The sequence below is a fragment of the Phytophthora cinnamomi genome (assembly GCF_018691715.1).
Source record: "Phytophthora cinnamomi strain GKB4 chromosome Unknown Contig92, whole genome shotgun sequence".
Taxonomy (NCBI): domain Eukaryota; phylum Oomycota; class Peronosporomycetes; order Peronosporales; family Peronosporaceae; genus Phytophthora; species Phytophthora cinnamomi.
This window is the reverse complement of record NW_027151025.1, coordinates 1,881,543-1,903,267: the sequence shown is the minus strand read 5'-3', so window position 1 is coordinate 1,903,267 and position 21,725 is coordinate 1,881,543. Positions and strand designations below refer to the sequence as shown.

At 52.4% G+C, this 21,725-nt stretch overlaps 6 protein-coding genes across 6 annotated transcripts; 2 read left to right on the top strand and 4 right to left on the bottom strand.

Moving 5' to 3' along the window:
• Positions 1-1,489: 1,489 nt before the first annotated feature.
• IUM83_03066 (uncharacterized protein) lies at positions 1,490-1,750 on the top strand (the record flags this gene model as incomplete). The annotated part of the gene is made up of 1 exon (XM_067927042.1): positions 1,490-1,750. The coding sequence occupies one exon, from the start codon at positions 1,490-1,492 to the stop codon at positions 1,748-1,750; it is 261 nt and encodes an 86-aa protein (XP_067784032.1).
• An 8,537-nt stretch (positions 1,751-10,287) lies between these two features.
• Positions 10,288-10,779, bottom strand: IUM83_03065 (putative secreted RxLR effector protein; the record flags this gene model as incomplete). Its single annotated transcript, XM_067927041.1, has 1 exon — positions 10,288-10,779. The coding sequence occupies one exon, from the start codon at positions 10,777-10,779 to the stop codon at positions 10,288-10,290; it is 492 nt and encodes a 163-aa protein (XP_067784160.1).
• Positions 10,780-15,158: 4,379 nt separating this feature from the next.
• IUM83_03064 (TKL protein kinase) lies at positions 15,159-17,153 on the bottom strand (the record flags this gene model as incomplete). The annotated part of the gene is made up of 1 exon (XM_067927040.1): positions 15,159-17,153. One exon carries the CDS (start codon positions 17,151-17,153, stop codon positions 15,159-15,161), a length of 1,995 nt encoding a protein of 664 aa, XP_067784161.1.
• A 176-nt stretch (positions 17,154-17,329) lies between these two features.
• IUM83_03063 (Protein kinase) lies at positions 17,330-18,571 on the bottom strand (the record flags this gene model as incomplete). The annotated part of the gene is made up of 3 exons (XM_067927039.1): positions 17,330-17,458; positions 17,534-17,894; positions 17,973-18,571. 3 exons carry the CDS (start codon positions 18,569-18,571, stop codon positions 17,330-17,332), a joined length of 1,089 nt encoding a protein of 362 aa, XP_067784159.1.
• A 205-nt stretch (positions 18,572-18,776) lies between these two features.
• Positions 18,777-19,532, bottom strand: IUM83_03062 (40S ribosomal protein; the record flags this gene model as incomplete). The annotated part of the gene is made up of 1 exon (XM_067927038.1): positions 18,777-19,532. The coding sequence occupies one exon, from the start codon at positions 19,530-19,532 to the stop codon at positions 18,777-18,779; it is 756 nt and encodes a 251-aa protein (XP_067784235.1).
• Positions 19,533-19,762: 230 nt separating this feature from the next.
• Positions 19,763-20,954, top strand: IUM83_03061 (putative myb-like DNA-binding protein; the record flags this gene model as incomplete). Its single annotated transcript, XM_067927037.1, has 3 exons — positions 19,763-20,548; positions 20,617-20,697; positions 20,766-20,954. The coding sequence occupies 3 exons, from the start codon at positions 19,763-19,765 to the stop codon at positions 20,952-20,954; spliced, it is 1,056 nt and encodes a 351-aa protein (XP_067784057.1).
• Positions 20,955-21,725: the final 771 nt, after the last annotated feature.

The window sequence follows — 21,725 nt, the reverse complement described above, 5'->3', positions numbered from 1 at the left end:
GCATGAAAGCGCAGCGTCTTGGTAATCAGTGTTGACTTGTGCTGTGCTGGACACGTAACGTAACAAACACCTTAAATCATCCTTGGCACAAGGAGGTGCTTTGGTAATCATGCCACCATTCTCTCGCTTCAAACAATGTTCATCTAGAGTCCTCCCCTGCTTTAGTAGGATCAATTCAGTAGGCACACAAATGTGGATACTTGTCGAACAGCCGCAGCTTTACATTCCTATGATACGACGTCGCAGTATTGCGAGCAAGTTTACCTTTCTTACCTTCGTTTGTCAGATGTGTCTCGGAGTAGGCTAGCCTGAAGGAACTCCATACTAACATTCTCCCTCTCTAGCATTCGCTTAACCCCCCCCCCCCCGGTACTAAGGCTTGATTATCAAGCATGTGAGAATGTCCATAAACTGGTCTATTGGGCCAAATTGGTCCGCGATGCACAGGGCTTGGGGTTCCAACTGAAGAAAGAAAGGTCGATGTATCCACTACTGTTCAGTGCCAGCACACACGATTCCCTCGATGAAGTTTAAGTGGATGACAGAGCTCATTCAGGAATCTGCCATCTTAAGGAAGAATGCAACCCCGCCGTGTGACGAGAAGAGATGCAAAGGCGTTCCTACGGCGTCTGTAAGGAAGACACGGTGATAAGTGGGAGCGTCTCGTCCGCAAGCATCGCGAGTATGTCGAAGGCACCAGGGACCGTGACGCCGATTTTGGCGACGACGACGAAGCTGCTTCCACCTCACCAGCGCTACAGCCCCCCCCCCCCCTCCCCACCACCACTTCTGTCAGGCTATTCCGAACGACTGTTGCTGCGCGCGGTACGTCGAAATCAAGCCACCAGATGAAGGGAGCCGTATCTGAATTCTACAATACGAAAGCGAAGACGCCACAGCTGTTCGGTAAAGTGGTAGCAGCCCACTAGGAATTGGCGGAGAAAGCTGCAGCAGCTGAGTCGGAGGCGGGCGATGAAGATGAAATCTACGTTGATGCAGGAGAGGACATTCTGAACGACGACTTTGAGCACGTGAAAGCGATCACGCCACCCGCTGTGCCGCCTACGAGGAAAAAGAGGGCTAAGATTCTAATTAAAATTGCTGCTGCTTTTGAAGTCTTACTCACCTGCCCCCGATACGCCAACGCAAACGAGATGAATAATGAGTAGGTTGAGGTTAACAGGATTCGAATGCGGCGGCAGCGGCGCTCCAAGGTGTGCACTATCCGCAAAACCGTCAGTAACAAACGTTAGGTAACACGCTTTACTGTCCGAAGTGCTGCAAAGTCTCCAAGCAGTAAGTGCATCATGGTTGATATCAAGCACGTAAACGATTGACTCATGCTCGATATCACGCTAGTTTGTATTTGTGTGATGGGGTGCGTAGCGACCACTATCCAAACAACAACTTGATTCGCTTTACAATCTGGCACCAGCTTCGGCGAAACGGGAGCGTGCGGCCACAGCCTCCCTGTGGTCATGGTATTCAAATGAGAGCTCCTGGGAAGAAGCCGTCAAGTCCTGGCGAAGCCGAAGACGAAGAAAGAGATCCCGCAAGTGAAGACGACGGCACCGCCGACGAAGAGAGAGATTCTCCTGCTACCAGTGGAGATGCACAGGCGGGCGAGGATAGTGTGGCTGCCAATGAAGGCGACGAAGCTCAGGAGGAAGCCGATGCCGCGACTGCCAGTGATGATGACGATGCTCAAGAGGTGACGGCCGAGGAAGGGGAAATTGCGAGTGGAGACTGATGGCAAGACAGACGAGAATACAAGTAGTGATGATTCTTTGTACGAACAGAAGCGGGGTAGCTACGTGAGTAATCAGCTGCTAATACTTGCAATTCACGCGATTTCTTATCAACTTCAATACCTATTTACTCAATTGCAGTCGTTTTGCAGACGTATATCAACGAAAAAAGGCGCTCTCAGTAAAAGTGCCAAAACGATACCCGCGATATCAAACATATCGTCCTGAAATGTGATTGGAGACGCTTGATATACAGCATGTGGCTTCATAAATAGTACATATGACACGACTTTGCACCGATATCCGGACGACGTTCTTTTTTTTGTCCATACAATTTCCAAGTTAACCCTTTCGCGGTCAAAGGGGGCACAATGCCCCGTTTTGCTGATTTTACAAAAGCTGGTGCGAAAATGCCCCCCAAATTGGGGCATTCTGCGCTGTTTGATATTTTGACCAATCGTATCACTTCACGCTAGTCTCATCCCTATACATCGACGAATTAACCGCTTGCTCTGTCAAATTAACATCTCTTTGCGCACCGACCACCGATCAGGGAACACTGGCTCGAAATGATTTACTAAATGCATAGTAAAAACAAGTCATTTCCATCAAGCTTGGGGGGTATTTATTGCGATGAGGACACGATTTTCAGTTGCCCAAGACAAGAAGCTCGTGCAGCTTGCCGCCGTATATGAACGCCGTGGTGTGCGTATATCGTGGACCAATGTGCATCACAGGATGAGGAGCGCGAAGCACTCCCCCACGGAGTTACGAATGCGCCTGCATACGCTAAAGCTAACGTACGGCAGCGTTCTTGCCGAGTTCCCGTCATGCTTCTTTCTCCCAAGGCCGACCGCTCGTGGAGAAGCCGGTGCAGAAGCAGCTGGAGCACGGCCGTCCTCAGAGCTCCGGCCCCGCGATGGAGCGGGCGACGGCGGCAGTGGTGGTGCTCGCCGGCCCTCCAGCACGGCGATGGGGGATGAAGCCGGCGATGTTGCTGGTGGTCATGTTTGGACAACTGCAAAGAAAATGGATGCTAAGGCAGCTATGCTAGCTGTGGAGAAGTTGTTTGCTTCCGTAACGATGTCCGATATTCGCCAGGAGGCTGGTAAGCGCCATCTTAACGCTGGTGAGATTCTTCCTGCTGGGGTGACAGCCCTGATTGACACTGTAGGGGATATTGACAACCGTGACATTTTTCTTGACGTTGGTTGTGGGCTCGGCAATGTGGTTGCTCAAGTTGCAGTACAGACCTCCGCTTCTAAGTGCTATGGTATCGAAGTGCGAGGTGATGTTCTTTGTCGTGGGATCCAGCTGATGAAGAACGATTCCCTGATTCGAAAGTACATCGCCAAGATCAACCTTCTACATGGCGACGCTAGTACCATATTGCTCCAGTTTGACCGACCGTTCAGCAACGCGACAATTATCTTAGCACACCATCGCCTGTTCGAGGACCATATCAAGCTACAGATCGAAGAACAATTGGGACTTCATGATTGTGCCCGCGTAGTCGTATTTGGTGAGAAAATTTGCCCAAGACATCAAGGATCGTGCCGAGCTGTATTTTGTGCACGATTGGTGCTGTGGAAGGTGGTAAGTGTCCCAGTTAGCTGGACGTCAAGATCGAATATTTGGATCTACAAACGTAAGCATGATTGACGTCGATCGAGTACGTCGGACTGCTCACCGCCGTCGAGTCGACGTTCACCACCTTGTACGCGAAGCGGTTGCCGGCCTTGGAGGTCGTGTAGACGCCTACTTGGCCCGACGTCAGACTCGTGTAGTCGTTCGACACGGTGTCGCACTGGGTGGCGTTGCAGACCCAGACGCCCTCGAGGTTGGTCTGGTAGCGCGTGGACCAGCTGCTGCAACTGGCGGCGGCTACTTGGGAGGCGAGGAGCACACCGGCCAGCGCAGTGAGCAGGTATGAAGTGAGCATGGCGTTTGTGTTGGCAGCGGCAATGTCGTCGATGGGGGAGTGTCGGTTGACTTGACTTGAGCGATCGCCGGTGGAATCAAAAGTGTTTTCAAAAGGAGCAGGAGCAGCAGGTTGCCGCCAACAGTAAAATGATCAGGAGATTCCTGACAGGAAGGCTGGAACAGCTCAGAGACACGAAAGGTAGCGGTTGTATCAGCTCTCTGCTGCGTTGAGCTTGCCATAGACAGTCTTCGATGCAGACTTCGGCTCAAGAATCTGGTCTGTAAACCTAGTAGATCTTCTGGCCGTTGGTCAGGCACACGTACTGGTAGTTGTCCGTGGTGACGTCGTGGCCCATGACGGGGTCCTTGATGCCGTTGGCGCACTCGACGCACGAGTCGGCGCACTCGGCATACGCACTAGCGTCCGTGGAGTTCACGATGAACTTGGCCACATTGGCGACCAAGTAGGACGTGTCGATCACGTCAAAGCTGTAGTCATCGCAGGAGCGCGCCGCCATGCCGCACGCGTAGACGGTCTGGCCGTTGGTGACGCTAATGTGGTTCTCGTTGTCGTAGCCCATGTCCTTCATCGACATGCCGCTCACGAGGCACTTGTACTCCTCGGTATTGCATGTCTTACAGATTTAGTTTTCAATGGCGTGATTTCACGAATGTGTTATCTATCTTATTTTTTGTATGCAAAATGTCAAATCAAAATTGATCGAACCACACTTCGCGGAGGGGGATGCACAGCATCTCCTGATGCTGGACCAGATCGCTCTGCAGGGGGCTTTTTTGGTTTCAACCTGAACAACTCCGATGTTTTGCGCAAGTTGCCTTTGTCCGAAAAAAGCTTCCGTGGCAGGTAAAACTTGTGATACTTCTCCCAACACGTCCACGTGGTATGAGGACACACGTATGGTGGTGTAATCTCGCCATCTTTAGGAGGGTGAAACTCCTTGCACAAGCACACGGCATGTATAATACAGAAATCAGTCACTTCGGTTGCGTATCTGTCTTCCCAGCGACAGATAATACATTGACGGCGTTTGCGGTTGGCGACCTGGAACATTTGCTTTGACGGCACAGCAGTACATACTTTCTTTGGGCTCTCTGTTGGGCTTGCAGCAGCAAACGCAGTGTTCACTGGAGAAGGCGATGGTCTTTCGTCTGCGGTGGGCGTTGTTCCGGAGTAGAGCATGCGGCCATTACTATGTGCTTCTGTCCATCTAGTGGAAATAAGCTCGTTGATAAGATCCAACATGAATTCACGATGCGGGTCGCGGTTGCTTGAAATCGGCATCACAAGTTTTCTAGTCAAGTATGCATTACATCGAGCGATATCAATGACAGCCATAGCTAGTTTTTTGTGCCATTTTTGGAAGGAGTGACCGTCAGAAATAGAAAATCTTGCACGTGTTTGATCCAGGCGGTCAACTCCCTGCATGTACGAATTGTATTGCTTCACACACGCAGGTGCAGCAAACTCCACGCTTTCAGCACCAATCCGCCTTCGTACAGTAGTCATGCTCGACAAGTCTGCGTTAGATACAACACGCACAATGTTGCCGTCGCACCATGCGGCAGCAAGCATTTGATGTTCCACAGAAACTCCTTGTCGATAGTCACCACGATTGGACTCTTTGCTGTGCAGCATTACATGCTGTGGGAAATGCTTACTATTGCTTCTTACTGTGCCCCTGCCACGTAGCCCTTTCACTCGCAGCGCTTCGAGTAGTTGCACCGACGTGTAAAAATTGTCAGTTTTTACGATACGCTGAGTGTTGAAAATCGGACGTACAACCTCCAGAACGTGCTGACGAATGGTAGCTACCTCACTCAGTTCTGTGGCGAGGTTATGGGCCTCTGTAGGAGATGTCACATCTTCTAGTCGATCGGTGAGACCACCGGAGCAATGCAGGCGAAAATTTACCGCAATCCACGTCGATGCACAGCACAACATGAACATCTTGAAGTGGTACTTCCCCGTCGGCTTTCTGGGGTTATACACGATAAGATGGCGCCCAAAGCGAGAGCGGCACGCCACACTTGCCTCATCCAAAGCTACATTTCGACCGAGGTCAATATATTTCCCCCCTGTTACATTCAGCAAGTTCAGCAAGCATCTGATTCGAGCTGCCGGGTCTTTTTGTATTGTTTCAGAAGAGACTTCACTTCGAAAGGACAGTGCTTGTCGTAGGAGTTTAAATCGTTTGATTGGCATCACACTCTCCAGATCAACACCACCACTACCAAAGATACCGTCCTCAGGCTGCCGCCCCCAGTAGTTAGCGTACTCTCCTTTCACTGTCACCTCCATGTAAAATAAGATACCCAGAAAGGTCATCAGCTCTTGCAAAGTAAATGGTTTCTTGATCGGGATGTTGTGTTGCGATGCGTAGGTATTAGTTTCGTGAACAACTTGCTGCCAGAAGTAAATAGGTAGATACGCGAAGAAACTCGAAGACGCCGAATGTTCGAACAAATGACGATACTGTTCTCTAACCACTGTTGCTGTGGAACCGTCAGTGCGTTTGAATAAATCTGCAGGCTCCTCGAGTTGCCCACTTGGGTCGAAACGCATGTTCTGGATGATCTCTACCTCGCGTAGATTTGTTGGAAAGAATTCGGGAGGTTTATAGCTCACATACTCTTCCACTAGATCTTCTAAATCTCCGTCCATCACAATGTCATTGACTTCTGTCTGCTCGCATTGGGAACGCCACCCAACCTGGGCGGGCTCACGGTGGAGTATATTGTAGTTATAGTGTCCCGTCTGGACCACATCGACCGAGACGTTCTCTCCATGGCTCTGGAACTGAGAGTCTAACCAGCGAATATGAAACAAAAGTGGTGTCTTCTTAGATTTCTTGATGCATCGGCACACCCGACCAATGATATCAGCAGTTCCAACACCTTTGTATTTCTTCTTCGCCATCCATTTTTCTCGAGCTGGCGAAAACGCAACCAGCGTGTTAGAATACAATTGCGATAGCGTTTGGTCGTCTGATGCAACGTCTCCGTTTACCGTGACTGGCAGGTTTGGAGGCGGCTCGATTCCACTGGTGCTTGCATCGACCGCGCTGTCACTCGACTGATCATCATCGCCACAAGTGTCACTAGCCGAATCCATGTTCCACTCGTCCTAACTACCGTTGTTGCTACCAGATTCGTTGCCTGAGGAACTTTCGTCATTACTTTGAATAGTAGCTTCCTTTCTTGCCGATGCTTGGTTACGACGGAGACCCTGACGAGTAAACGCAACTGAAGTTTCAGCTCGAGCACATACCCCAGAACCATTACTCGGTAAAGCTCTCTCCAAAGCTTGTCCGAGGCTACGGCTACGGCCACGGCCACGACCTCGTCCACCTCCGCGCACACTACCACGACCACGACCACGACCTCGTCCGCGCCCACGTTCACGTCCTTCACCACATATGTCTTCTCCGCCATGACGACCGCCGCGACCACGGCCACCGCGACAACGACCGCGGCCACGACCGCCTGCGCCGCCTCGAACCGTACGCGCACCACCATCATCTGCGTCTGCGTCGCCGAAATCCACACGCACACCATCAGCATCAGCATCTGCGACGACGCCACCACCACCGCGACCACCACCGCCTGCGCCGCCACGAACCGCACGCGCCGCCACGAACCGCACGCGCACCACCATAATCTGCAGCTGCGTCGCCGAAATCCACACGCACACCACCAGCATCAGCGTCTGCGCCGACGCCACCAATTCGATCACCACCACCTGCGGCGGCGTCGCCACGAACCGCACGCGCATTAGTAACGCCACCTACAGCACTCGTAGCGCCGCCAACATGAACCCCACGATCACCAGCAGTGGCGGTTGTGTTGCCAAGAGCCACACAAACTCCAACAGTTCCGTCTGCGCAGAATACAGTTGCGCGGTTGATACCTGCACCACCAACCCCAAACACACCAATATGAATACTAAAAATCGTCAGTTCTAGTGCTGCTGTACATTACCTTTGTCGAGTTCGCCTTGACTTTCAAGTCCAGAGCGATTGACGCCTTTCACACTCTTCATGTACTCGGCAATCACGCCAGCTTCGCCCAATACGTAGTCAATCCCTTCTGTACCTGCCGAATTTCCACCAGGACGCACGTATCTGTATCTTGTATCGAGACTTCGCGTAGACGGCGGCTTTGCTGCCCACCCGTCACTACGAAACATGCGCCATGCTTCCTTAAACAGAAACGCATCGGTGGCGTCGGCTACAGGTGGAGCGGCAGCATCGAGGTATCCGCGTCGGCGCTTGCTTCTGGGGCGTCCAGCGTCGTCCAGGCCCCGCTTGTCGCCGCGCTCCATATTTTCGTTATGAGGGAGTGAGGGTTGGAGCAAAGGCCAGTATCCTATAAGATAGGTCGCCGCACATACCATACTGAAGCAAAGATACTTTTAGAGATCCAGTTTCAAACGATTTATAGTCAATGCAGTATAAACTGTTTCGGCACAAATACCATACTAAAAGCAGCATAAATGCCACTACTGTATGCCGATCTCGAGATCGCCGTACACAAAAGAGGAAGGCCAAAAAATAAGCCTCGTTTTAGCCTCATCTTTACTGGTGCATTGATGCCCATCAGCGGTTTTTAGCCAATGGAAAAGCTTTTCAAAACGGGGCATTCTGCGCCCTTCTATTTTTCTATACACCGTGCTTTGGTACACCCGTTGCGTACAGTGATTTTGAAAAACGGGGCATTTTGCGCTCTTTAACTTGCAAACCACTTACTTTTGTATACTATACAAACCCAAGTAATTTTCTTTTGGTTCGCGAAAGGGTTAAGTCTTTCTTTAACATGCTTGATATCAAGCATGTGAAAATAGTCTGTGCATCCAGGATTTGCCTCCGTACCGGGGGGGGGGGGTAAATGCTGCAATCGCGGTAGCACGCGCCTTTTGCGTGTTCGTATGAACAAAGGCGCTAAGACTCATCACGCCTCTTTTCTTTTTCGGGACTGTTCGTGCTGACCTCACATAATATGCGTTGCGTAATCCGTACAAGGTATAGCAACCCGTACAAATGTCTAATAACCCGTATAAGTGCCTAGCAATCCGTACCATCGAAACTCGAAACACGTAGCTGACACAATTTTCCTATACTAGGACAATGCCTAATTGACTGAAATGGAAGATATATTTCTAAAATATGTTTTACACTTCATGTTTGTAGAGATATATTCATATTTAGAGTCCAGTTCCGACAAATATGTGTCGGGATCGTAACTCTAACCCTATTTCTTCCTATTCGCTAAAATGAAACGATACGATGATTGGATTGGCTCATTTTGGTTTTAAATTGCCTTGATCACAATCCTGCACAACTCTGTCGGAAAGACGTGTATATTCATCCATAGACCCCAATCAGGTTTTACCAGTCGAGTAGCTTAAGCTAAAGAGCATCGTAGATTGCTTCTCGTGTCGGCGTGGAGAATGGTAGCGACATGTCAGTTGGAGAAGCATTTGGTGGCAGAAGCGCAACACCGCCAATAGCAGTCCGCCATTCTGCCGCAGAACGCTTTAATCCGAGCATATGAAGGACTTGTTCCTAACCAAGCTGTTCGTGTGAAGCAGTTTGAACGTATTATCCACCCCAGAGTCTGCGGGGGGGGGTCTTTTCGATTCCGAGTTCTACAAGTTGTCGTCCAGAAATTTCCACACCATTTATTATCGCGTCAATGATGTTTTGGCTGTGTCGACCGTGTGCACTCTACTGATGATGCGGCATCGAAGGAGCTACAAGATGGCAAAAGCCAAAGCTACTTCCACTACATTTACGATCTGAAGGTGCCATTTACTGTCAATCAAACTTGCGCAGCATGGAGATCTACGCTGTCGCACCACCAGCAAAATGATCAGCTGGCTTATGGCGGGCTGTAAGACGCTGCCTATACGGTACCGATCAAGTTTCGCGTTACAACAGAAATGGAGGGAGGCCACGTCGGGTCCGTTTTGTTGTGTGTCATAATCATCCATCGTTACGAAAAAGGCAACCGTCTGATGACGGTTTGCTGAAGGAGAGGGAGCTTTTGCTGGAACGTACGCTGGTGAAATCAGTTGGGCCATGTTAGCCCCTTCAACTGAGAAAACGGATTCCAGATTATTAAAGGATTTATATGTAAGGGTGCTGTATAAATTGTGATAAAAATAGAATAGAACGCAATACGTATAGTGTTGATTGCCGTATTGCATTGCAATCTACGGCATTTCAGTTAAAGTTGCGAGAGCTCCATATATCGAATGAGAGCAGTACTAAAGCACGAATCTACCTAGGCCGCAAGCCAAGCGGTCTGCAAATTAAAATTCAGTGCTGTTCCGGGCAAATCACGGCTTTGTGTTTCGACCATGGTGATAGGACCTGTCCACCGAGCTCGTGTAGGCGACAAGTGCTACTGTCACGGCGTGGACAAGAGGTGCTCGGAACGGGGCTGTTTGAAAAATGCTCAGTAGATAGAGGTGCATCGTGCATGCTGGGGATACAGTTCTAGTTCAGGACGTAGCAAGGTGTTCTCATCGTGACAATTAACGTGGGCATGTTAAGGAGTCAAAACTACCTGCAACCTCAGATTTGCTACTCCCTCTTCAACTGCTTTCTTTGTATGGCGTGTACCACTTCAAGACGTCGGCAAAAGTATTTTCGGGGACTTGGTGGGCTATCAAGTCAGCTTTCTGCGCTGCCTCGTCGTACTTGTTTTCTCTCCAATTCTTATAAAAAGTTTTTTCCAGCATCTCCAACAAACCCATATCCTCTTTGAACTTCCTCTCGTTAGCTGCAAGCCTCGCCGCTTTACGCAACTTGTGGTTGTTGATCTTCATCTTGGCCCATGTCACAGGGCTAAACTTCCTCAAAAACTCCATACCTCTCTCTTCGCCGTCGGCCTCAGCGCCGTTTAGGCCGTACTTGCCATACGTGTCATCCTGGTTGCGGAGAGACCTCTGCCCAGCCATCCCGCCATTTTCGGCTGCGTCAATTGAACGCGCAGCTGGCAACTGCGGCTGGTTGATGCCCATTTCTCTCGACGCAGTGCTGATGCTTGAAAGGACCGCGACCAGGACGATGTAGCTCAGACGCATGGCGCAACCTCAGGTGGAGACTTGGTATGTTCGGTTCAGGGTGAATGAAGGAATGAGGCCTCGAGTCGAGCTTGACACCTTCTAATTGTAATCGAAGTTATATTGTGAAAAGCACTCAGAATGTCTAATCGGATAGTAAATCGGCTGATTTAGTGCCTTATTTAGAGACGGGAACCCTTATTTATTTCGATCCATCCCTTATTTAGAATTGGGTGTCCCTAATTATAATCGGTCTTATGCAGCATCGCGTCAAAGCTATTTTAGAGTCGTAATCGATTTGGTCTCTAAATAGGCTGAAATGTCAGCTCCAATCTCGGCATTCCGAGGAAGTTCGCACAAATAAATCCACCGAGCAAGCGGCTATGCAAACACTAGCCAAGATATCAGTCAACATAGGAGGAATCAACAGGACGAGCAGAACCAGCGTCCGTGTCGAGGACGCGGAATTTCGCTTCGACCCAGAGGGCAGCTTTGATGACCTTTACGCGAGAGCGGAAGAGCGCATCGTATTGCTTTCGATATTAGAACGTTGCGCCCTGATACTAATCTCTACGCTAAGCCAAGTCAAGGCGCCACTCAGCAGGGCTGGGTGGATTTAACCACAGCTCTCCATCGAAATTCTGCGGCATACATCGTGTCTCCGCTGTCTCTCTCCCTCACCGCTGTTCTGACAAGATGGCTTTAGAGCCCAGTTCCCAATTCCTATTTAAGCCGACTGACTCAGATTAGTACCCACATTAACTTCCTATTCAGTACAAATTACCACGTATCATTTTTGCTCACAGCCCTGATTTACAGAGCTATACGGAGTGACAAAATCGCTGGTTTTCACAATAATCTCAATCGAAACATATAATCACGTACCATGAGCAGTGTGTGGATGTACGGAGATTCAACAAACATGTGTACTATCTTCAGCTTTGACTGAATCTTGGTGAATTCGAGCAGTGTGTACGTATTCTGGGTGATACAGTATCGTTTTGAATCCAGTGCACAACATGACGAGAAGTTACTAAACCAGGCGATAGTGATTCGCACTGTTGGGAGAAATTCAGCCGCATTGAGCGCAAAACAACTGGAGTCCAGTTGTGGTCCAGTCTCGACCGAGTGCAAGTCGGAAATACGGATTTACTAATCTGATTTAACCCATCTGTTATCAAATCTTTTCCAGCGAGCCGAGCACAGCATGCGCCAGTGCATCCTACATGAACAGCACTGTACCTAGTACCTCTTTATCGTGAGTGAAGTTAACCGCGAAAAGTTCTACTGATACAGTACCGGAAAGTTGTAGACTCCAAGTGTGTCCGCGCACATTTTTGTACCTATAGCCGAGGCCGGATGTAGAGACGGTAGGAAAATCATTGGTGTCTACTATTACAAAAGCAATACATACTTGTCGTTCACAATGCGCTTTTCACGGATTTGTATGTGCGAAATACCTTTTCTCTCGTACAGACAACGACTTACAAAGCCTGCAGACACAAAAAACAGGCAGACAAAGTCGTGAAATGGATAACAAGAACTCACGAGCCAATCATATTCAATCAGTAGAGTTCATCTTTGTATGCCATATGCTTTTGAGTACTTTATATGAATTTACGTGAGTTTTATGAAACCATTGGAGTAATTTATGTCATTTTATCTGCCGGGTTTTCTTGCTCTTTTATTAGGGGGATGGCATTCATGATGCCGGCTTTGGAAGTCGTTGTCTGTAATCCTCAATAATGTATCATTGCAGTACGTACACAAAGAGCAACTTGCCCATAACATATTATGTCCTCTATTTGTTGAGGGTCCACCACGTCTTTCATTCGTGCACTATTACATGTATTAATACCTGGTTGCGACAGTACGTGTACGGTCCAATAAAATGCACAAACGTAGGGATATAATACATATGCATTCTTTTCGCAGAACAGATGGATTTGCGAAAAGCATTTGGAATGTCCACTCTAATTATTTATTGCTACGGTACTGTACTTTTAAGGAACACTGTGCTCTAACTCGTCATCTATACCGTTAAATTGAGAATCGAAAAAAAGGATGTACAGATACCGCTGAGAAACTTTGGTATCTTCAACTTTTTCGTTCATAGAGGGTATAGATAAGCCAAGAGTAATGCGATGTTACAGTGTAAAATAGCTGGAGCATTTTAGAGCAATGGTATCAGCGCTTACCTCCCCCCCCCATGCCTCATCAGTCCAGTCCATTTTTTGTTGTTGCTCAACGTGGTAAACGCTCTTACCTGGAGGTCTCGCTGGGGCCGGTCGTCGGGTGAATGCGTGCATGTTTATGTGCACCTCCCTAACCTGATTTAATCACATAGTTGGGGGTATTAGCTGATCGTGTGCCAAAGTTTATCAGCGGTATTTGCATTACATTCAAAATCCAATACTGGAATTGCTGACATGGCTATTGCCACCCAGAGGCTCCGATTAGTGTCGCATAGAGTCCACGATCTCGGGATTTAGCCATACCATGGTATCAAGGACATGTGCTTGAAAGGACCGCAATAAGGACAGAAGATATTAGTACATCACAGCAAAAACGCATATAAAGATTTTTCTATTAGAACTTCACATCAGTTTCTGACTATTTTTGAAGTTTGGATTTACAACGGGAGACCACCAACGTCCTACTCTGTCTAATTCTTCTCGTGCCATCTGCTTGAGACTTTGCTTAGTAAACAGATTGAAGATGGTCAGACCTCGTATTATGCTTTGCAGTGCGTTTGTCGTTTTCACCTAGTGTTTTGCCCGAGTTATAATATCTGGCGCCCGATATAAAAACAGATGGCCACTAACTCGACCAAGTTATTTTCACCAGCCTCGATATCGATCTCGATTTACGCTATCTGTGGTCGAATTGCCGACCCAAAAACGCAATTCGGGCCGATTTATTTTAAATCGCGATGGCTGTGTACGGATTATAATGCCGTGCTTTATATATATAATATGAAGTTGGACACTTACATCTGGACACTTGACGAGTGGTCGGCAGATCGCGCTGCCGATCTGTCGAAGCACCGCAGTTTCCGAAAACCTTCATCGTGCACAAGTGCAGCATGCACTCTCCCGACTACTGTTGACGAGCTGTTTTTCTTATGCATGTGTATGGAATCTGTATGCAGTATGTTAGCGATATATTTTGGGCTAACGTGCGAACACTGCAACGTTGGTACAAGTTGTTTTTGACCGATGGTGTGGTTGATGAAGGAGATTGAACTAACCGCTCGTCGCGTTGGCCGAGTGCCGTGGTTACCCGTGTTCGAAAGTACGTGAAAGCAGCCCACCCTACATTTTATTTAGAGGAGCTACAGCAGTTCATACGAAACGCTTTTCCTAAAGTAAAATGGTAGCGTAGTATCAACATGTGGTCTTACATGGCGGGGAGCTGGTCGCGCCGCAGAGAAGCGGAAAGCCCAGTGTTGCAGGAGCCGCTCGTGCACTCACAGACGAAGCTAACGAGCCGTTAAACACGTCCAACAGATCCGTACCGGAGTAGCAGTAGCCGGCGACGTTACCTCGGTGTCCTGAGAACCAACGATGCGCCCGTTATGTTAAGTAGGAAGAGGTGGTGCGACTTACCTACGCCTGGAGGTCGATTTACTACCATATCGCATTTTTATGTCTTCGAATTATTTTATCTCAGAGATCGACTCTAAGCCCTATTAATAAATCCGAGCGACAAAATATCTGCAAACCACAATAAGTGTCAGGCTATAGGTGCTGCCTCAGGCTATTCGAGGGAGCTCGCTTTCAGAGAATTCAGTGTGTCACTTCCCAATTTACGAAGTCAAGAACTAGTAACCATGGTTGCCGCCCAAACCGCCAGACGGAGCACTCGCGCCCCGAGGCCCATCACGCCGGGGAGAGTATCACTGCTGATAGCCGATAGACCCAGCAACGCTATCGCGAATATCGCCGTAACCGCATCGCTACTCTCTTTGTTGTTCACCACGAGAGAGTGAGCCGCTCTGGCGCCCGCAATAGCCAACGTGAATCGCCTGCGTGAGGCACCAACACCTCACGGCGTGCGAGTAGAGAGTTGTCGCCAAACACCACGGCTAAAGTGCAGCCGATGGATCAAGGCAGTATCAACTGTATCAAGTACTATCGCAGAAATGATTCTTGCTTGGGTCGCTTAGACCCTTGTTCAATTGGGGAACACATTCTGAGCCATCTCCTTTTTATTGGTTAAGCCAAAACGGTACAGCGTATCGCTTCGCGTTCCCAGAACAAGTGTTTCAGAACGCGAACTTTCCAACTGGCAGTGAGATATTTTGTCCGACCAACGAGTTCTTAACATTTTCTAACGATCATCAGCTTAAAAGTAGCACAAGAAGTCATGTGGTTAAATCGCAGTACTTTATTGCTGTTTTACTCGACAGCTACTCCACTTTTCTCCACATCGTCCGCCAATATCGTGTGCAGTTTGTAGAGCGCCTCGGAGGCTGTCGGTCGTGCCTTGGGGTCTAGTGAGATACAGGAATTGGCCAGTTCCACGACGGTTTTGGCCGCTTCTTTGGAGAACTTGACGTGCAGTTTTCCTATTGCCACCATTTGCAGGATCGCTGGCTGGGGCATTTGTCGCGTAGAGTCGGTGGGGTCCTTGGCGTGCCAGTACGGCGACTCGTGCGTGTCGAGCTCGGACAGCACGACGCCAAAGGAGAACAAGTCGGCCTTGTCATCATATTTGTCGCCGATCATGACCTCTGGCGCCATCCACAGACACGTTCCGACGCCTCCAGTCATGGACTCGTTCACGCGCTCTCGGGACGTTCCGAAGTCCGTGAGTTTGGCGTCTAGCTTCTCGTTCAGCAAGACGTTCTTGGACTTGAGGTCGCGGTGGATGATTGGAGGGTCCAGCGAGTGCATGTACGTCAAGGCGTACGCGATATGCAGCGCGATCTTGAGTTTCTCCCTGCTGAAGCCCACGGGGTACTCCTGCTCTTCGTAGTCACTCAGCAACGCCTTCAAGTCGCCTCCAGCCATGAATTCCGACACGACGCACATGTTTGTTAGCGAGTCCCACGCCACTCCAATGAACTCGACGATATGAGGGTGCTCCATGGACGCCATCATCTTCACCTCCGCTAGTAGATCAACAACATGCGAGATATGACGACGTGTTTCTGGCAGAAGCATCTTCACGGCCACACGCCGGCCTCCGTACAGTCCCGAGTACACGACTCCGAAGCCTCCGCGACTCAAAAGCTGCACGACGACCACTTTATCTCGTGGAATGCGAGCTGCAACAACGAAATCGTCTTCCCACGGATAATTCGCTGTAGTTCCCTGAAAAGTGGAACTGGAGCTTGACCCTGGGATGAACGTCCGACCTGAACGGTGATAACTCGAGCTCGAGCTTGATCCAGGGACAAACGTCCGACCTGAGCGTTGATAGCTCGACCCAAAGCTGGAGAGAACGGGATTGAACGACCGCGTCGTCGTCTGCTCTCGAAAAGTTGAGCACGTGCTGCTGCTGAGGGGGAGAATAGTTCGCCCACTCACGGGTTTCGACAGATACACCATGTCTTCAGGCTCTAGCATGGCGATACTGTCATTCGGTTCGGTGCTCCTCGCCAGCAGCAGCTTCCGCTTGGTCGACCTCCACTTCCATACGACGAACACAACGACGGACAGAATGAGCACGGCAGCAACGGACAGCGAGCCGATTAATGTAGCAGCACTAAATCTCTGGTCACCACCATCCACTACAGACTCGCCTGTTACCGAAGTACCCGACGAAGAGGTCGACACGGCATCACTGTTGGACGAGCTAATGCTGGCACTAACTGTCGAAACAACGTCCGTGCTGATGTAGAATTTGCTCGAGAGGTAGCATTCATGCGCTGCCACCTGCGTCCGGTTCGTCGTCACGGTGGAGTCTGGTGTCTTGCTGCAGTGCGCGGCATTGAAGAACTCAATGTTCACTGACCCATCGTCGAGGACCAAGGCCACGGCGGAGGCGTTGCCTGCCTGAGAGATGGACGAGATGGCGTACGGCACGCAGCGGTTCGAGGCCTGCAGCACGTGCGTCTGCGCGTTGCTATCGTCGCTGCAGTTATCGTGGCTGAACTGGTCCATCACGATGTGTTTGGTGCCTGCGAAAGCGGTCGCCGCGAGAGCGTGGACGCTGACAGAGTCGTCGACGCAGGTCGTGTTGTAGTAGTACGTGCGGTCCCCGAACGCAATCGACGAGCAGCTCTGCTCGCTGCAGCTGGGAGTTGAGGCGATGACCTGCATACTGAAAGGAGCAGCCAAGCACTCGGTGTCATTGTACAATGCCACCGCCCTCAGCATCGCTGCACTGCTGCCGCTCGACAACAAGAGAGATATGGCCACAAGCGGCCAGCACTGCAGCAAGGCCATGGTCGTTCGAGAATGAACGCGGGGGGACCCCTGGAGGATTCTTCGCCTCGAGCTTCCTTCCGACTCTCTTGGCTCATCCAGAGTCCGGACCTGCATGGAAGGCGTGGAAGCAGAGTGGCATCGAGCCAACATGGATGGGGTTCGTCGTGTTTGCCTTCAGCTGGAACGGTGGAGCGCTACGCGTCGTGGCATTGTCGGAAGGCTTCGAGTGGCAGCATGGCTAGCCGCTGGCCTCGTTTCCGGTCGCGGTTGAGCTCGACGCACCGCTCGCGCGCCTCGTCATACGTACACGTGACCGTCTCGCCCTGCAAAAGACCCAGTACATACATGAAGAGCTACGTTGGACGAGCTTCTAGGTGGATGGCAACGTAGTTGGTTACCTGTTGGGTGAGCTGCTGGCGGTGGCGGAAGTCCGTGTGGCTCGTGTAGAAGACGTACTCGCGCTGCACGAGCGTCGAGACGTCAACGTCCTTGTCCTTGTCGGTTGTGGCGCTCTTCTTCTGCTGAACAGCTTGCAGCTCCAGCCGCTTGGCCTCCACAGCTTCTTGCTTGGAGACGCCGCCGTACTGCTCCAGCTTGGCGGCGCGGCCGCGCTGTTGGTACTGTTCCTGGATGGAGACCATACCCTTGAAGGCGCGCAGCAGTGCGTCGTGTACATGGCGTCCCGAGTCTCCAGGCTCAAGCACGACCAAGGCTGACGCCACGGCCTCCAGCGTCGACATGCAGCCCTCCATCGGCTCCCTACACAGCCCGGCAACAAGACAGTTAGTCTCCCTCAAGCCTTCAGCACTAACCGAAGCAGCTCTTGCTCCTGCTCACCGCCTCAAGTCGCCGTAGATGCTGCCCTTGGGCGGCGCGGCGGACGCAGCCGCCGCGCCATCCTCGCTGTCCAGGCAAATGTAGTGCAGCCTCGCGCCGCGCGCCTCCCAGTCGCGCCCAGCCTTCTCCCAGTGCTCTCTGTTGCGGCGGGCGATCTTCTTGGCCTCCTTCCAGGTGCCGTCGATGACGACCAGCAGCACGCGCTGCGCCGCATCAACTACATGAATTCCTCCCTCTCCTGCCTCCCCACCACTGCGCAGCGGCCGCGCGTGCTCGTCCGGGAAGAGGATCATGGCGGCGGCGAAGCTGCCGTCTCCGCCTTCATCGTAGAGCAAGGCGTCGAGCCACGCGTCCACGCCGGGACCACAGTCGCAGTCGTCGCCCACCGTCACGAGCGTCACGCTCTCCAGGGTCTGCGCCAGCACCGGCACGGACGAGATGGCCGCGCGCCGCCGCTTCTCGTGCTTGTGCTGCAGCACCAGCACGTGCGTGAGCTCGGCGGCCAGCGGCTGCGCAGGCAGCGACGCGCAGTAGCAGACGCGCGGCGGCCGCCTGCAGCGCGCACACGCCTCTCTCCTGGACGAGGCGTCCTCCGCCATCCAAAAGCCAAGACTGACTGGGGAAAAGGACCAATCGAGAATACGTCCACAAGGACAGTTGACACAAGGTCACTAAAAATGGAACAAGATGGGCCCAATGGAAACACAGATAAACACATTGTTTGAACGGTTCAGGAAGAGAAGAGGTCGGTCTTGCGCCGGACGTCCCTTACGAGATAGGATTAATTAAGCTACTCTCGAGAGCTTAGGCCGAGGGCTGGTACACCGGGTCCACGGGGGCGGGGGCGGGGGCGGCGGCCGGAGCGGCGGCGGGCACCACGGGGGTCGTGGGCTCCACGTACGGGCGGTAGACCTCCTCCTTGGGCTCGAGGATGGTGACCACGTCGTCCAGCGCGCGCTTGGGGCCCTGCTTGCCCGTGGGGTCGTGCGGCAGCATGATGGACACCTTGACGCCGAGCACGCCCTGGCGCATGAGCACGTGGCGCACGGCCGTGTCCACGTACTCCTGCGAGGCGTTACCGGTCTTGACCATGTAGCCCTCGTTGAACTTCATGGCCTTGGCACGCTGCGCGCGCAGCTTGCCCGACACGATGACTTGCACGCCCTTGGCGCCGGCCTCCATGACGAAGCGCACCACCGAGTAGCAGGCGCGACGCACGGCCAGGCCGCCGAGCAGGCGGTACTTGAGCGACTCGGCCTGGGCCTGCGAGCACAGGCCGCGGTTGGCCACGCGCTCGGCGTAGAGCTCCACGGCGCCGTCCGGGAAGTTGAAGCGCTTCTGCACCACCGACGTGAGCGCGCGGATGCGCTGGCCCTTCTCGCCGAGCACCTCCTGCGTGCGCGTGGCGCGGATGATGATCTCCGTGCGCATGGGCGTCACGCGCACCTCGACTCCCGAGTAGCCGTCGCCGTACAGCTCGCGCTGCAGCAGCTCGTTCAGCTCGGCGTAGAACACACCGTCGGCCACGAATTTGCGCTTCTTGGAGATGTTGGCAGCCATCTTGTCTTCTTCTCTTGGAGATTCCTGAGTGAGCGAGGGAGCGGCTCATGCGCGGCGTCGCGGCCTGGGGGCGTCCGCGCCAGCCAATGGTTCAGCCGGTCACTGCGGCAGACCTCGCTGGAGTGACATTAGGGGTAGGGAAGGCGTATGCTCCCGTCAAGGGCTTTATTTACTGTCGTAAAGTGCGTTGCTTTCTGTCGTTGAAAGGACGGTGCAGTCATTGAAGCACAATGGACGATGCGGAGCCAGCGTCGGCATCGGCGTCTGCTGCCGGCGCGCTGGAGGGCGGTGCGGCCACCAAGCGGCAGCGCATCGAGCGGCTGATCCAGCGCGGAGATCTGCTGGCCAACGCGCAGGAGAAACGACACGATAACTCGCTCTCCAGGCCGCGCAGCAGCTCGGCGCGCAAGACGACCTCTTCCCCCGTTATCTCGGCCAAACGGAGCTCCTGGACGCCGCAGGAGGACGAGAAGCTGTGCAAATTGGCGCAGCAACTCGGCGCCAGCAGCTGGAGCGAGATCGCGACGCACTTCCCCGCGCGCGACCGCAAACGCTGCCGGGAGAGATACGTGAACCACCTGGCGCCGTCCCTCGCTGCGTCGCGGGACTGGAGCGCAGCGGACGACGAGAAGCTGCTGCAACTGCGGAGAGCGATGCGCTCCCAGTGGGCAAAAATGGCGCGCCAGTTCGCTGGCCGGAGCGCCGAGAGCGTCAAGAACCGCTGCCTGGTGCTGGCCAGACGAACGGAGGAGCGGAGGCCGAGCAGGAAGCGCGCGCCGGCGCAGCGCTGGACAGCGGCCGAGAAGACCAAGCTGCGGGCGCTGATCGAGACGCACGGCGCCAAGAACTGGCTGTTCATTGCGTCGCAGCTGCCTGGCCGCACCGACCTGCAGTGTCTGCAGCAGTGGCACCGGACGCTGAACGGTGGAGTGGTGAAGGGCAAAGGGACGTGGACGGAGAGCGAGGACCGACTGCTGCTGGAAAAGGTGGAGACGATTGGGCGCAAGTGGACGCAGGTAATTGCTGCGGTGTGGAGCTGCCTTTGGGTTGTGCGTGGGGAGGACTGATGGTGGGGTGGTTCCAGGTTGCTGCGTTCTTGCCGGGTAGGGTGGGGAACCAGTGTCGAGAACGGTTCCTGAACCACTTGGACCCGACGATCAACTTGGTGAGTGTTGCGGTGTTGCGAGGCCGCGTTGGTGGACTGAAGTTGACGGTGTGATGCGCTTGTGATAGGCTCCGTGGACAGCAGCGGAAGAGGACATTTTGACAGAGGCTGTCGAGAAATATTCGATGCAGTGGGGCTTGGTTGCTGAAAAGCTGCCAGGGCGGAGTGATAATGCTGTTAAAAACCACTGGTACTCGCGCGAACGGCGGCGCATGCTGGATGCAGTCTTTACCAGTATCCAGACAGCGATGCCTTAGTGCAGCAACGGCAGGTTCCCAGATACTGCTATAACGGAGCTTCCAGCAAGTATGTGAGAGCTGGCGGTGACGTGACAAGTCCACGGGAAGGTTACCTTTGGAAGATGATGACAACGTAGCGGTGTTTCTATGCTTGGGTATCTGCTCTGGGTTTGCTCGCATGCCCAAAACTGCGCCAACTGCACCTATCCAGACGGGCTGGAATCTAGCACCCTTGTTTGCTTCCCGTTCCGCTCGACAACCCATGTCATCGGGATATACCTCGTGTGGCCGGATCCTAGCCTCGCGGTACTTATACTGGTGCGTTCGCAGGACGTGTCAAGGCAACACGTTCCAGCGGTGGCGAAGTGGCAGCCAGGTGTGGAAAGACATCTTTATCGTCGCAGGCTTTATTGAGACCGGGTGTGATGTACTCGAGCTCTCTATGGATAAGACGGAAGCGGGCAAGCCAGAAAGCGATCAGTGTGGTAAAACTCGTCATCTGAACAGTGTTACGTGTCTACTCATGCACCTACTGCCGCGATACTTGAATCAGTAGCGGCTTACAGCGTCAAAACAATTCCCATAACGCGAAGGTTATGGGAAGGCTACAACGCGGTGATCAATAAGCTCGCCTAGCTGGAGCACGTGGAAGTCGTCGCCGTGGTGATCACGGCGTCATCATGAATAAGCCGGTGCAACTCAAAAGCAGCAAATCGTGCGTGGTATCACGGCATGGGCCCGCAGTGTTACGGCCTAACCTGTTATGGACATCATCTTGTCCAAGCTCCC